At 46.2% G+C, this 13,195-nt stretch overlaps 1 protein-coding gene across 12 annotated transcripts in view; it reads left to right on the forward strand.

Annotated features, from left to right (window-relative positions):
* Positions 1-369: 369 nt before the first annotated feature.
* The window catches only part of MAGI1 (membrane associated guanylate kinase, WW and PDZ domain containing 1), a 608,349-nt gene continuing 595,523 nt past the window's right edge, over positions 370-13,195 (forward strand). For all 12 annotated transcript variants that reach the window (XM_087866868.1, XM_087866870.1, XM_087866871.1 and 9 more), the window contains exon 1: positions 370-1,309. In XM_087866868.1, coding sequence (XP_087722994.1) covers positions 997-1,309 — 313 coding nt within the window. In that variant the 5' untranslated portion in view covers positions 370-996. The remainder of the gene's footprint in view (positions 1,310-13,195) is intronic.

The following is a 13,195-nucleotide window of genomic DNA, read 5'->3' on the forward strand; positions in this document are numbered from 1 at the left end:
CCGAGGGCGGTGAGGAGGCTTAGGCCGGCGTGAGTGCGTGCGTGTGTGCGTGAGTGTGAGCGCGAGGGTGAGTGTGTGAGCCTCCCCAACCCCCACCTGTTTGAAATGGTTTTAAAATGCCAAAGCCAGATTGACCATATTTCAAAAGTTGCAAACGGTCGGAGTAAAACATGTGCACATGCCCCTACCCCCAAGTGATTAGGTGACTCTACGGCAAGGAAAGAAAAGGAGGAATAAGAGGGGTGCGTGGAGGGGGCAAAATTGCGTTTTGGGAGATCGGTTTTAGGACCCAACGGGAAGCATACTGGAATCTCTCCCATCGGGAAGGAGAGGTGGGGCGGGCCGGCCGGCAGGCGGCCGCGGAGCGCATGCGCGCGCGTCTCCTCTCGCCGGCCGCTGCGCTCGGCGGCGCGGAATAGAATGAACTGTAACAAAACAAGCCGAGCCTTTGTATCTGCTTAAAGGGGCCGCAGGCACTTCCCTCTTGTCCCCCCCCAACCCCCGCTCGGCAACCGCGTCTCCAGGGCTCCCAGCAACTGGCTGGAAGGGCTTCCCTCACCCTCAGAAACAGCCCGCCAGCGAGGAAAGGCGAGCCAGGCGGGAGGCAAAGAGGAGACACCGCATTTCTAAGAGGCAAGAAAGGAAGGAAGGGAGGAAAAAAAAAATAACCCAAGCGGCGCAGAGTGGACTCTGGTCCGGGAGAGAGCGATTGGGCGCCGGAACGTGGACCGAGAAGCACCGGAATGCAAACAAAGCTCGCGGGCGCCTGTGCAGGGCTCGCGGGGAAGCCCAGAAAGTTTGTTTTATGATGGCTTGAGTGCGCGAGTGTGTGCAGGGGAGCGAGGCTGCCAAGTTTCTCTCTCCCGTTGCGTTATTTTGGGGAGATGTCTCTCCCATGAACCAGCGGGGGCTTGGGGGCTTGTGCTGTGGGGGGCACCTGTCTCTCATTGTATTATTATTTTTTTGTGTGTTGGGGGAGGAGGGGTGTAACCCATCATGTCGAGAGTAATCCAGAAGAAGAACCACTGGACTAGCAAGGTTCACGAATGCACCGTGAAGCGGGGACCCCAGGGTGAGCTGGGGGTGACGGTGCTGGGGGGCGCGGAGAATGGGGAGTTTCCGTATGTCGGAGCGGTGGCCGCGGCCGAAGCGGCGGGGCTTCCCGGCGGCGGCGAGGGCCCTCGGCTGGGCGAAGGGGAGCTGCTTCTGGAGGTGCAGGGGATCCGGGTGTCCGGCTTGCCCCGCTATGACGTGCTGGGAGTCATCGACAGCTGCAAGGAGGCCGTCACCTTCAAAGCCGTCAGACAAGGTAAGACGGGACGCGCCTCCGGGAGGCTGCCGCAAAACCGGGAGAGGCCTGCGGAGTGCCCCTGCCGCATCTCGGTTTCCCGCGTTCCTCCTCCGAGCGCAGCTTAGAGGGGAAGTTGGGGCCGTGCGCCCTGTCGTGGTGAAATAAGCAAAGTTGTTGAGAGATGGTGGGTTGTTTGACCACCTGCGTTGGAAAGAGGGGGTTGGGTTTGCTTCGGGAAGCGGGGAGACTTTTCCCAGGCCTGTTTTGCCAACCTGTTATCTCGGCCACCAAGTGCGGCGCAGCTTCGCCTGCGCCTGGAGGAGAGTTGGGAAACTGAGGCAGGGGCAAAGTGGATGGTCTCCGGTCTCCTCTGGGGAGTGATGCAGCAGGCTCAGCCACTGCATTCTTTCGCCACTTACCCCTTCACAGACCCGCAGAATGGGTATGAACGAGAACGAGGGGTCTGTGGTTATTGACCTCCTCCATCACGGAATGGGCTTCACCCGGCTTGCCTCCAGGTGGGTTGGGGCACGACCGCCTTGCGGTTCCTGTGCCCGCCGCCTGAAGATCCTGCGTTCACCCCGGAGCTGGATGACGCATGTGTCTCGGTCGTGTGGCCCAGCCCCAGGCGTGGGGGGAGGGAAAGAAGGAGCATTTCTGTCAGGGCGAATCCAGCCCAAGTTAATGCTGCTCCACCACCACCAACATCGTTATCGTTGATAATGATAATGGTAGTTACTCTTCACTGTTAGCTTACAACGTGCCAGGCTCTGTGTTGAATGCTTTCCTTGGCTGTTTTGTTCTGATTCACAATTCTGAGAGCGGGTTGTTTTTATACATCCCAGGTTGCAGGTAAGGAAACCAGGATTGACATTGGATAAGTTACTTGCCCAAGGTCACACAGATATCAGAAGGGAGGGTTTGAGTCCTTAATGTAAGCCGATGCAGAAGAGGTGGGGGGATGACCCTCCTGGACCGGAGGGCCTGATTTCTGGGGTGGGAATGAAGGCAGATTCCTCTCTTAGAAGCCTGTAGAGGTGCCCACATCTTTGATGACTGCTGGTGGTGGGGAGTCCCTTGCATCTCAGTTTGGTGCAGGCAAGCGGCTGTCCCTATATCAGTCCAACCGAGAAGGACTTGATTCCCTTAAAGGATCACTTGTAGCACCAAGTACCCTGACATAGGTCCCCCCCACCCCCCATGAAAGCACCAGAGGAGGTGGCAAAGTTGAGCGTGGTGAAAAGTTCCCATATGTGCCTTCGGGCCTGGAAGGGCAAGCAGCAGCTGGAGGAATGTGTTAAAGGAAAGGAGTGCTGGGCTGGGCTGAACAGATCCTTGGAAACAAGCCTGTTCCAGACGAAACAGAGGAGGGGGCAGAAGGAATTCTCAGGCCTTTTGGTAGTTTGGGGAATGATGGACTGACAGTTACAGAAAGCTCCTACCATTTGTGTTCTTATCTTCCACTTGGACACCTCCTCCAGGAAGCCCTTCAGCATCTGGCTATGCTGAGCAAACCCTTCTTTCTTTGGGCTCCCTTAAATGGGTACTTTGTAGTTTTTTTACTTACTCTGAACTATGAGTTAGGCCTCTCTTCTCATTTCCGTACAAGGTGGTAATCTTATTGGAGAGAGACTGTGCTTTTATTCAGTGTGCATTTCCCCAGGCTTTCCTTGCGGTCTGACACCTCCTTTACGTGGGAGTGTGTCCTCATCTGTAACCTGGCTTTCATTTGGGTATTACATAAGCTAATAAGTGGGAAGTGTGCAGAACAGGGCCTGGCACATAGTAAGTGCCCAATAAAGATGAGCTACTATTATGTTTAATTGAATTTGACCAGTGATTTATTTCTAAGCCCAGCTTTTAGTGTTAGGAACCTGATTATGAATTCAATGCCAGTACCTGGATGGTTAGGACTTGATAGAACTGTAGAGGAAACACCATGTCAAAGCATTTGATGGGTGCAGCCACAGGTCTCCGCGCAGGGGCGTTTTGGAGAAAGGGTTGGCGGAAGGACAGGCAGGGCTACCTATCCGTCTGTAATCTGCCTAGTGCGTCCTGTATGGGGGCTTGTTTTTAATGTGCAATATGCTGCCTGTGGCTGAACCTCTTCTGTCCACCAGTAATCAAAGATCCAAGAGGCATTGTGCCAGGGCTGCCTCATCAGGGAATTTAGGAAGGGTGGGTCGCATAATCAAGTGTGCTTGGAATCAGACACCTCTGGATGGAAAGGAAACTGTCGTGTCTCCAAATGTTATTTCCCTTCACCCAGAACCATTCTGTGTGCTGCACAGGATTGTTCCTAGCAGGTGTGTGTGTGTGTGTGTGTGTGTGTGTGTGTGTATCTTGTTCTATTCAGGATAGCATAAGGCTGTGGATGGAATCCACTGCAGTGTGAAAGCTACTATTTTATGTAATAATTACATGGGCACAGTTCTTCCAACATCTTCATTACAGAAACATGGCACTAGAAAGCATTTTACTAGTCTTCTGTTCCCCTTGATAGCAAGAATATGATTTAAATTATACGACAGAATTGCTCTTACTATGTCTTCATTACTGTACTTTAATCATATTAGATAGACTCATCTTTGTTACGTGGTAAAGAAAAATGTTACTTTTGTGTTGTCTGCACCCTGCATTAGCCACTCCTAGGGACACAGGGCACTTTGGGTGCCGTCTGTATGGAAATGTCACGGTTTTCTTGTGGGAGAAAATTCTGCTGTATCTATTTCATGGCAGCTCCCTGGAAAGAGGCACAGACTAAAATAGTCTCTGCAGCAAATGGTATTATATGAAGCAGGACTGGATTGTGAAGGAACCAAGCTAAATGGATCTACCAGGTTGGACTTGGTTCACTTTATTTTATTTTGTTTATTTATTTTAAAATTTTATTTATTTGACAGAGAGAGAGAGGGAGAGCACAAGCAGGAGGAGCGGCAGGCAGAGGGAGAGGGAGAAGCAGGCCCCCAACTGAGCAGGGAGCCCAACATGGGGCTTGATCCCAGGACCCTGGGATCACTAGAACTTGGTTCATTTTAGATGGAGAAGACAATCTTTTGTCACAAAGTGCCTAAAAAAAATGTACAGATACATATATATATATTATATAAAAATGTTATTTTGAAGAAAATATGTTATTTTGTATAATTTTATTTATCTAACATATCCTTTATACTTTGTAAGTATATATTTACTTGTAGTGAAATGCACAGATCTTTAGTATATAGTTTGATGAGTTTTGACAAACATCTATGTTCATTTTGTCTTCACCCAAATCAAGATATAGAACATTTCCATTACTCTAGAAATTTCCCTCCTGTCCCTTTCCAGTCAGTTCCCCATACCTCCTTCAGAGGCTGAGGCTCTCTGATTTCCTTTACCATGGATTAATTTTGTCTATTAGTGAAGTTCATATAAATGGAATAATGCCATATGTACTCTTTTGTGTTTGATTTTTTTCACTCAGAATATTTTGGAGATTTTATATTATTGTGTCATTGTTTTTTTTTTAAGTTTTTATATATTTTTTTATTTTTAAGTAATCTCTTTACCCATTGTGAGGCTCAAACTTACAACCCCAAAATCAAGAGTCTTGACTGAGCCAGCCAGGCACCCCTCCTTGTTCTTTTTTATTGTTGAGTAGTATTCCATTGTAGGTATGTGTGTGTATACGTGTGTATACGCACACACACACACACAGTTTTTAAATATTTTTTCTTATCAGGGTACATTTGGACTATTTGCTGTTTTTCGCTATTATGAATATAAATGCCAAAAATATTCCAATTGCTCTGCATTTTTGCCAGTCTTTAATCTTGTCTGTCGTTAGAATTGTTAACATCCTAGTATATGCGGAAAAAGGAAAAAGGTAATTAAGGAAACTCTGCTGTAGGATATAAGCTAAGCACTTGCTTTGGAATATCCAGGCCCTTGGCGGAGCTAGTGCTTTATGGACATTTTGTTTTTTAGTCCTTGCCCCTAGATGCAGATGTCAGAAACTGAGGCCCTCAGAGTTTGGCTGTAGCCTTTCCAGGAGTCATGCAAGTGGCAGAAGTCGAGCTGGAAGTCAGCTATGTTGGGTGCCAAAAGCCCTGGCTCCTCATTCCAGGGTCAGCGTGTCTCAGAGTAGGGCCCCTAGATGGGTGGCCATAGTGTCACCTGGGAACTGGTCGGACATGTGAAATTCCTGGAGCCTCACCCCAGCCCTACTGATCCCAAACTTCCAAATTCCGGAGTCCAAGCCTGTGGGGCAGTTTTTAAGATGCCCTCAGGTGATTCCAAGGCGTGCTCAGTTTTGAGAATCACTGCCCTAAGATACAGACTGACATTCACAATATGACCCATGACGCAGGTGACCTGGCTCCGGAACGAGATTTGCCAGCTAGTGCTGTCCTCTCTGGCAAGTCACCCTCTCTGGGCCTTCGTTTCTTCATTTTTTCATGCCAGAAATAAAATGGGTGTACCCTGTAGGCCCTTTGCACTCATAAAATGCTGCACTTCCATAAGTAAGCCCGACTCCAAGAGCTTAAAATGATGTGACTGTAGTTTCCCAGGGTGGTGATACCGTAGGTCATGCTTACATATTTTCGTAGGTGAGGTCTGTGGTTTTGCAACTTGCGGGGAAGCCGAAACCGCCCACATTATAGACAGAGCAGGGACAATACATAAGACACGGCTTAAAAACCACCACCACCAGACCCTTTCCCTCACCGTAATGAGGGAATTATGACCGCACACAATTGAATAGAGTTCTTTGTGCCTTTTTGTGTTTTGTTCTGCTGTGTGTTTATTTTGACCAGTTGGAATATTCTACAACAGCCCTGTTACAAAGTCATTCTCATTTTAAGACACAGGGCCCTGTCTTTCTTGGTGTCCCGTGAATTCTGCTTCTGGGTCTCTGGGTTTGCTTATTCTTCCAAGGTTGGTTCTTTTCCTTAGTGTCCCTTCAGAGAGAAGGTCGTTGAGCTTCGCCTCAGGTGGTGTGTTGCTAGATGGTTGACAACCGGCTCTGGTAGAGGCGAGCCTCAGATCTGTAGCTTATCTGGAGTGGGGAAGGGATGCATTTAATCCATTCTCCAGAGCCAGTATGAGCCAGTCCCAGCACACCACTGACCCCCATATAAGACAGCTCTTGAGTCGCACGCCATCCCCTCACCCTGCTTTGTGACTGCATGGCCTTGTAATGATTTCACATTCTCTTCTGTTTCTTCTTTTTTTTAAAGTTAATTTATTTAAAAAAAAAAAAATAACCTCTACACCCAGCGTGGGGTTCGAACTCACAACCCCAAGATCAAGAGTTTCACGTTCTACCTGCTGAGCCAGCCCGGCACCCCTTGTTTCTTCTTCTTTGTCTGTCTCGCCTCCCCCTAGAATGTAAGGTCTGTGAAAACAAGAACTTTTTCTCACTTGTTCACCCCTCTATTTCCCAGGGCCTAAAACAGTACCTGGCAAATCCCAGGCGCTCATTAACGTGAATGGATTTTCCTTTGTCGCTTCTCATTCGTATGATAAGTGCAGACTAGGCCATCCATGTCCTTCCCCCTTTACTCCCTATTCATCTTTTATTTCTTGTGATTGAGGATCCTAATATGTTCATTTTCCCTTCGCCAGATCTTCCAATGGGCTGATTCCCTGTGTCTAATAATTTATACTGAGCTATAAATAAGTAAATGACCGACCAGACTTAATGGATTATATTGAAGTATTTCTGCCTGTTGACTCTTGCTGGAGTTTAAGAAGTGAAATTTCAGATGCTGAGCAGGCAGGATGGTGGGGGGCTTCTCTGTTTTTTGTTGATGTGGGATCTGCTGTATGTCAGCATCTGTAAGAATGACACCTTACCTCCGTTTTCTTGTACCATTGTCCCTGAGTAGTTTTTCCAGCCAAAGCAAATCAGATCTTTGCTGCAGAAAACAGTCTGATTTTTGTCCTCTCTTGCTCTTAAATTGTGCTTTGTGTTTATATGTCTTTTTTTTTTTTAAACTTAAACTTTCAAAATCAATCTTTTTATTCTTCATGCTAAAAGACCACTTCTCTGAAGGGTATTTTTAGGTTACACTGTGGAACATTTCACAGCTTTTAGAAAAAATAACGCAAGGACAGGCAACGCAACTTGTCCATTGTTTCCAGTGGCCACCCTTTGCCAATGGCTGTGTTATTTAAAAATAGATTAACTTGACCTTATGATGCAATGGCATACAGTTGGCTCACTGCATTTGTTGCCATTCATTACCTAGCTAGTTTAGGATGGCAGAATTGATGATATCCACCAAGGGGAATTAAGTGGTTTATAAGAGAAAACATTCTGACATCTCCTTACCACAAAGGTTTACATGAAGTATGTTGCTTTATAAACGATGGTTATTTAATGCAAAACACCGGTCTCTGATGTTAGTGGTCCCTTCCTTGAGTTTGTATATGTGTGTAACAGGATATACTGATTTTGTATACACTGAGAATAAAGGCTGTCAAATTCGTTAAGGGCTGACATTCACATCCTAAAAAAGTAGGTTACTGCATTCTTGCCTGTCTTTATGCAGCTTCTATGAGATCTATAACCCTGAAAAATCCCTCGTAAACACGTAGAGCTTTGTTGTTCCGCACCCCTACGGATGTCTGCATCGATATGGTATTTCTTGTGAATTTGGTTTGGTGTTTCCACAGCTGAACCCCCACGGATGTCAACGACATGCCTATCATATTGATGTCTGCTTTATGGTAAAGTGTGCTGTGGAGAGTTCAGTGTGTTCTGGAGGTAACCTTTCTGAAGGCATGTCGCAAAATTCGGAGATGGAATTTGAACAAGGTGTTTGATAGTTAAATACAACTCTTCTCTTTTTATGACTAAGTAATTAAAGAATGGAATAATCCATTACTTAGAATCATTTCTTTAGTCCTTAACTCAGAGCGCAAACCGATGTCTTCACAGTGACTCACAAGGCTCCCCGGGAGCTGGCCCATGACATTTCTTCACTCTCCCCATCCACGGCCTGCTGCTAGTCCCCACCTTGACATCTGGAAGGCCTGCTTGCTCCCTCATGAACTGCAAGTCTTTCCCAAATGTCACCTTCTCCGTGACACCTTCTTTGACTGCATTATTGAAAGCTGTAACTCCACTGCCATTTGTCATCCCCTGTGGCCTTTCTCTGCTTTATTTCACTCCATGTCGGGGAGATCACTTCGAGATAAGTAGAATTCTTATTTTGTCTCTCCTAGAAGAGAAGCTCGGAGAGGGCAGGGCTGTTGTTGACGTGTTTGCCCCTGCACTCCCAGCACCGGGAGCAGTGCCTGGTGCGTCCTCGTTGCTCAAGGATTTGTTGAGTGTCTACTGTCAAACGGAGAACTAGAATACATCTCCCCTGAGCTCAGTTGCCTCTGAAAATTGCCGTATTGGAAAGTCTCTGAAAATGTGGGTAAATCACGATGGATGGCATTAATCTGGAGGAGGGTTTGTCATCTGCAGCCTGTGGGTGTGGCTAGTAGAGCTGAGCTGATTGACGGAGGAATAGTCTTGAAGGCAGCATATTGGCACCCAGTTTCAGTTGGTCTTCATGGGACGGATTTCGGGCAGCACCTGAGTGTGCCAGGGAACTCTGCAAACTCTCACTCTCAAATGGACTGTGGGCACTGCCAGCCTTGTGTGTAGACTTTTTCTGTGACCACCTCCATTGTCATGAGAAAGAATTACGTAAGGGAATTACATTCTCCCTGCTGAGGTGCTGACCCCACCATGATTGCCATCGGAGGCATTTGTGTGCACCGTTAATGGGACACAGTTATGTTTTCCACAATAAGGCTAATCTTTCAGCCTATCACGAGACGAGCCTCAAAGCTCTGTTTATGGACAGTGACATGATGGTGCAATTAAAAGGCCACTATGTCCTGGTGATAAGCCATGTTTCAAAATTATTGCTCTGTACAGTGTTAACAGGATGGTGGTGTTGCTTGTAAGATAACCCACCAATATCAATTTATTGATATATCATAGATGTGTAGGTTTTGGACTTAAGCTGGCCTGGATTAGGAGCCAGATTTTTAAATTTGCTAGCCAGGTGACTCAGGGCAAGACACTTCACCTCTTTGGGCCAGGGCTTCCCCATCTGAAAATGGGGATAATAGTGGATACCTACTCTCTAGAATAAAAGGAGGAGGTTTAAGGAAACCACATGGCACAGGGCCTGACCCATTGTGAGTGTTCAATATATGTTGGCTTCTGTTATTGTCTGACTGTTCCTTATTTGAAAGTACTCCAGAGAGAAGAAAGAATCTCCTGAGAGAGAGAAATTGTGGTAGAGTTTCCTGGAGAGCTTTTTGAAGTCTAGAAAAAGCTTCATTTTTCTGCATGATTCAGATGCCACTTTTTTGAAATGGCTGTGGTTGGATTAGTTTAGACAAGTAAGAAGGAAACTGTGGACGTCACCGTGTGTCGGTGGAACTTCTCTCACATTGTCCCTGGTGGTGACATATTGATTCCAATTATTGTTATTAGGTCCCAGGTTGCATGAAGGTATCGAGGACTGGGAAGTCCTTTCTCTATTTTCTGAAGGTCTCAGGCAGAATGGTCCTGGAGAACTTGACATGGAGGTCCTTTGACCGTCCTGGCCCTGTGTCTGGGTTCCCACATCAGGAGTGGCAAGGGATGCGGTGGGACGGACTTGGGGTTATAAGGGTTGGGCGTCAGACTGGTTGGGTTCAAATCCAGGCTCTGCCACGTCCAGCTGAGTGACCATGGGCGCATTTAACCTGCCAGAACTCCGTTTTCCCAGTTGAAAATGAGAATAATGCCTACCTCATTGGCTGCTCGCGAGGGTTAAATGGGAAAATGTACCCAGAACACTTAATCCTCTGCTTGGCATATAGGCAGGGCTTACCGACAAACCTACATAATAGCAGCTGTGATGATTTTCAGTTGAGACAGGGACACCCGTCTGTGAGTTCCTCTAAAGCAGTGATTTAAAACGGAGGGTGCTTTTGCCCACTCAGGGGACATCTGGCAATGCCTGCAAGCATATTTGGTTGTTACAGCTCAGGATGGGGGAGTGTGGCTGGCACATAGGGAGTAGAGGCCAAGGAGGCCGCTGCACATCCTACAATGGACAATACCGCCCCCCTCTCCCCCAAGAGAGAATTATCCAGCCCCAAATGGCCATAAGGCCGAGGTTGAAAAACCCTACTCTAATGTATAACTTCAGGGTTGAGACTGGGAATCTGAATTAGGAGCAGTAAACTAATCTTCACTGTTCTTTAGGGATCTTCGGATAGGTTGCTGAGACCCAGGTTAGGGTTTTGCCTGGGTTGATGATGTCATTCTCATTTTAGCCATGAGAAAATGAGCGGGAGAGGTCATGTCATTTATCCTCGCCCCCCGGCACCTGAGCCAGGTGAGAGTCAAGCTCAGATCTGCCTGTCTCCAAAATTCGCATCCTAGGTTTAACACACTAGAAATGTGTTGACTTCGTTGCCGGAAGCCCCTATGTCCTTTTGCTGCGGGGGTCACTGTGGATGCCGCCTGAGAGGGTACAGTATGCTTGGTGACCCCACTGAGGATAGACCTAGAAATAAAAATGGGTTCCCAGAGTGTTGATGGGTCATAACCCATATCGTCAAGTTCTACTTATTTGCCTTCCTCCGTTTGCCCTGTTCCCCCGCGCCAACACTGTCCATTCCCTCCTGCGCCGTGCCCTCTTTTTCTCCCCCACGCACATCATGAGTTGAAGACAGTAGTGTCTTGTCATTGTAGATTTGTCTGTCTGTCTCCCATACTGGAGTATGTGTTTCTTGAATTCTTGAAGGCAGCATTCCTGTTCTCTGTTTGTCATCTCTGCCCTCGGTAGGTGCTCAGGAAATATCTGTTCAGTTGAATTCTTTTGAGGCTAACGAGTAGGCATAACTTTTAACTAAATTAAAAAAAAAAAATTCTTGCCTAAGCTCTTGTTGGCTAGAAACACCATGGCTTATTTTTAAGGCATATTAAATATACTTAGCCATATGTCTGACTTTTCCGTGATGATTTAAGATGGTTCTCTGCCAGTTGTAGCATTTTGAACTGTGGAGAAAATATTGAATTAATTGTGTGGAAGGTCTTAGAGGGCCTGTCTTCTGACCAGATGTGTGCAGTGATGGCGCCTGTTGCTTACGTCACGTGGCCACGGAAGGCATCGCTTTGGCTTGATTGAAATAGAGACAGTATTTTGCCACCTGGATTCTTGGCCAAGCGTTAGAATTTACATCTGATCGGGAGAGCATGCTCATTTCCTCCTCCAACTATCAGCCTGTTTAAGTCTGTGTGACTTGGTTAAGAATTCAAAACTCCAGATCAAGTTGTTAAAAAGGAACCTTCCTTGGTGTCAGAGCATGTGGATTTTTTTTTTAAGCCACGCATCGGCATCTAGATTTTGGCCTCTGAGTTTTAAAAACTCAAATATTATTGTGACCTCAAAGGACTGTCAACCACTATTTATAGCTGGTGTGTACTTCCACAGCTTAGGGTTTTTTTTCCCCCCTGTGAAAGTTATTTTTTTCCTCATTTGAACAATGTCTACAATACAGAAAGATGTGACTATGGAAGGAAAATGTATTTACCTTGTCTGTAATCCCACTCAGAGAAATACACAGGTTCATACTCTATTTATATCCAATCACACATACACACTTTTTTTGGTAGTTTTTTTAGGAGGGTCTTTTTCTTATGAAAATTGGATAATACAATACATGCTGTTTTGTGGAATTTTTTGTGTGTGTGCCTAACAGTGTATCATGGATGTTTTTTCTATACTACAAATATATCTATTTTGTCATTTCAATGGCTGTAGAATCATTTCCGGTTGTGCTGTATCAAAGCATGCTTTGAGGATGAACATTGAACATTTAGGTTGTTTTCCCTTCCTATTTTATGCAACACACTGATGAATATCCTTATACTTCTATTTTAGCGAACCTCTTCGGATATTTTCCTTGTACAGATGTCTAGAACTCCAGGCTCACATGAATTTTATCTTCTTATTTATTTATTAAGAAGATTTTATTTATTTGAGAAAGAGAGAGAGAGCAGGGGGAGGCACATAGGGAGAGGGAGAGAGAGAATCCCCAGCAGACTCTGCACTGAGGCTGGAGCCTGATGTGTGGCTTGATCTTACGACCCCGAGATCATGACCTGAGCTAACACAAGAGTCAGACAACCAACCGAATAAGCCACCCAGGGGCCCCTGAATTTTATCTTCTTAAGACTTTTATCTTCTTGAGACTCAGAGAGCATATCCTCTTGGATCCCTGGTGCCCGTACGTGAGAGTCCTATATTTTTTTACTTACCTTGGTTGTGACACATACTACCTAGCACAGGTTTTTTTTTTTTTTTTTTTAATTTTTAAATTTTTTATTATTATTATTTTTAAAGATTTTATTTATTTATTTGAGAGAGAGAGAGAGAGAGAGACAGCCAGCGAGAGAGGGAACACAGGCAGGGGGAGTGGGAGAGGAAGAAGCAGGCTCCCAGCAGAGGAGCCTGATGTGGGGCTCAATCCCAGGACTCCGGGATCACACCCTGAGCTGAAGGCAGACGCTTAACGACTGAGCCACCCAGGCACCCCCTCCCCCTTTAAAAAAAAATAATAGTACTTACAAACGCAGATGCTGAGTAGGTATTTCAAAGGGCATGAGGGACTGGTGGGGTCTGGGGTAAACTGGAAGGACACAGTGTGTTCAGAGGGGACGGTTGCTACTTAGTTTCAGCCTATTGCTGACATGTGGGAACATTGGCCAGTGTTGCCAGATTTTTCAAAATTTCGAGAGAATCCAGAAGCTTGAATTGTTAAAAAACGTACTTTGACAATTTAAAAATGTTGGTTCAGGGTTCTTCCAAAAGCATGGATGAACCAAACAAAACACATCTGGGAGCCATATTTGGT

Source organism: Ursus americanus, chromosome 14, assembly GCF_024610735.1.
Source record: "Ursus americanus isolate L20-20 chromosome 14, mUrsAme1.1.p, whole genome shotgun sequence".
Lineage (NCBI taxonomy): Eukaryota > Metazoa > Chordata > Mammalia > Carnivora > Ursidae > Ursus > Ursus americanus.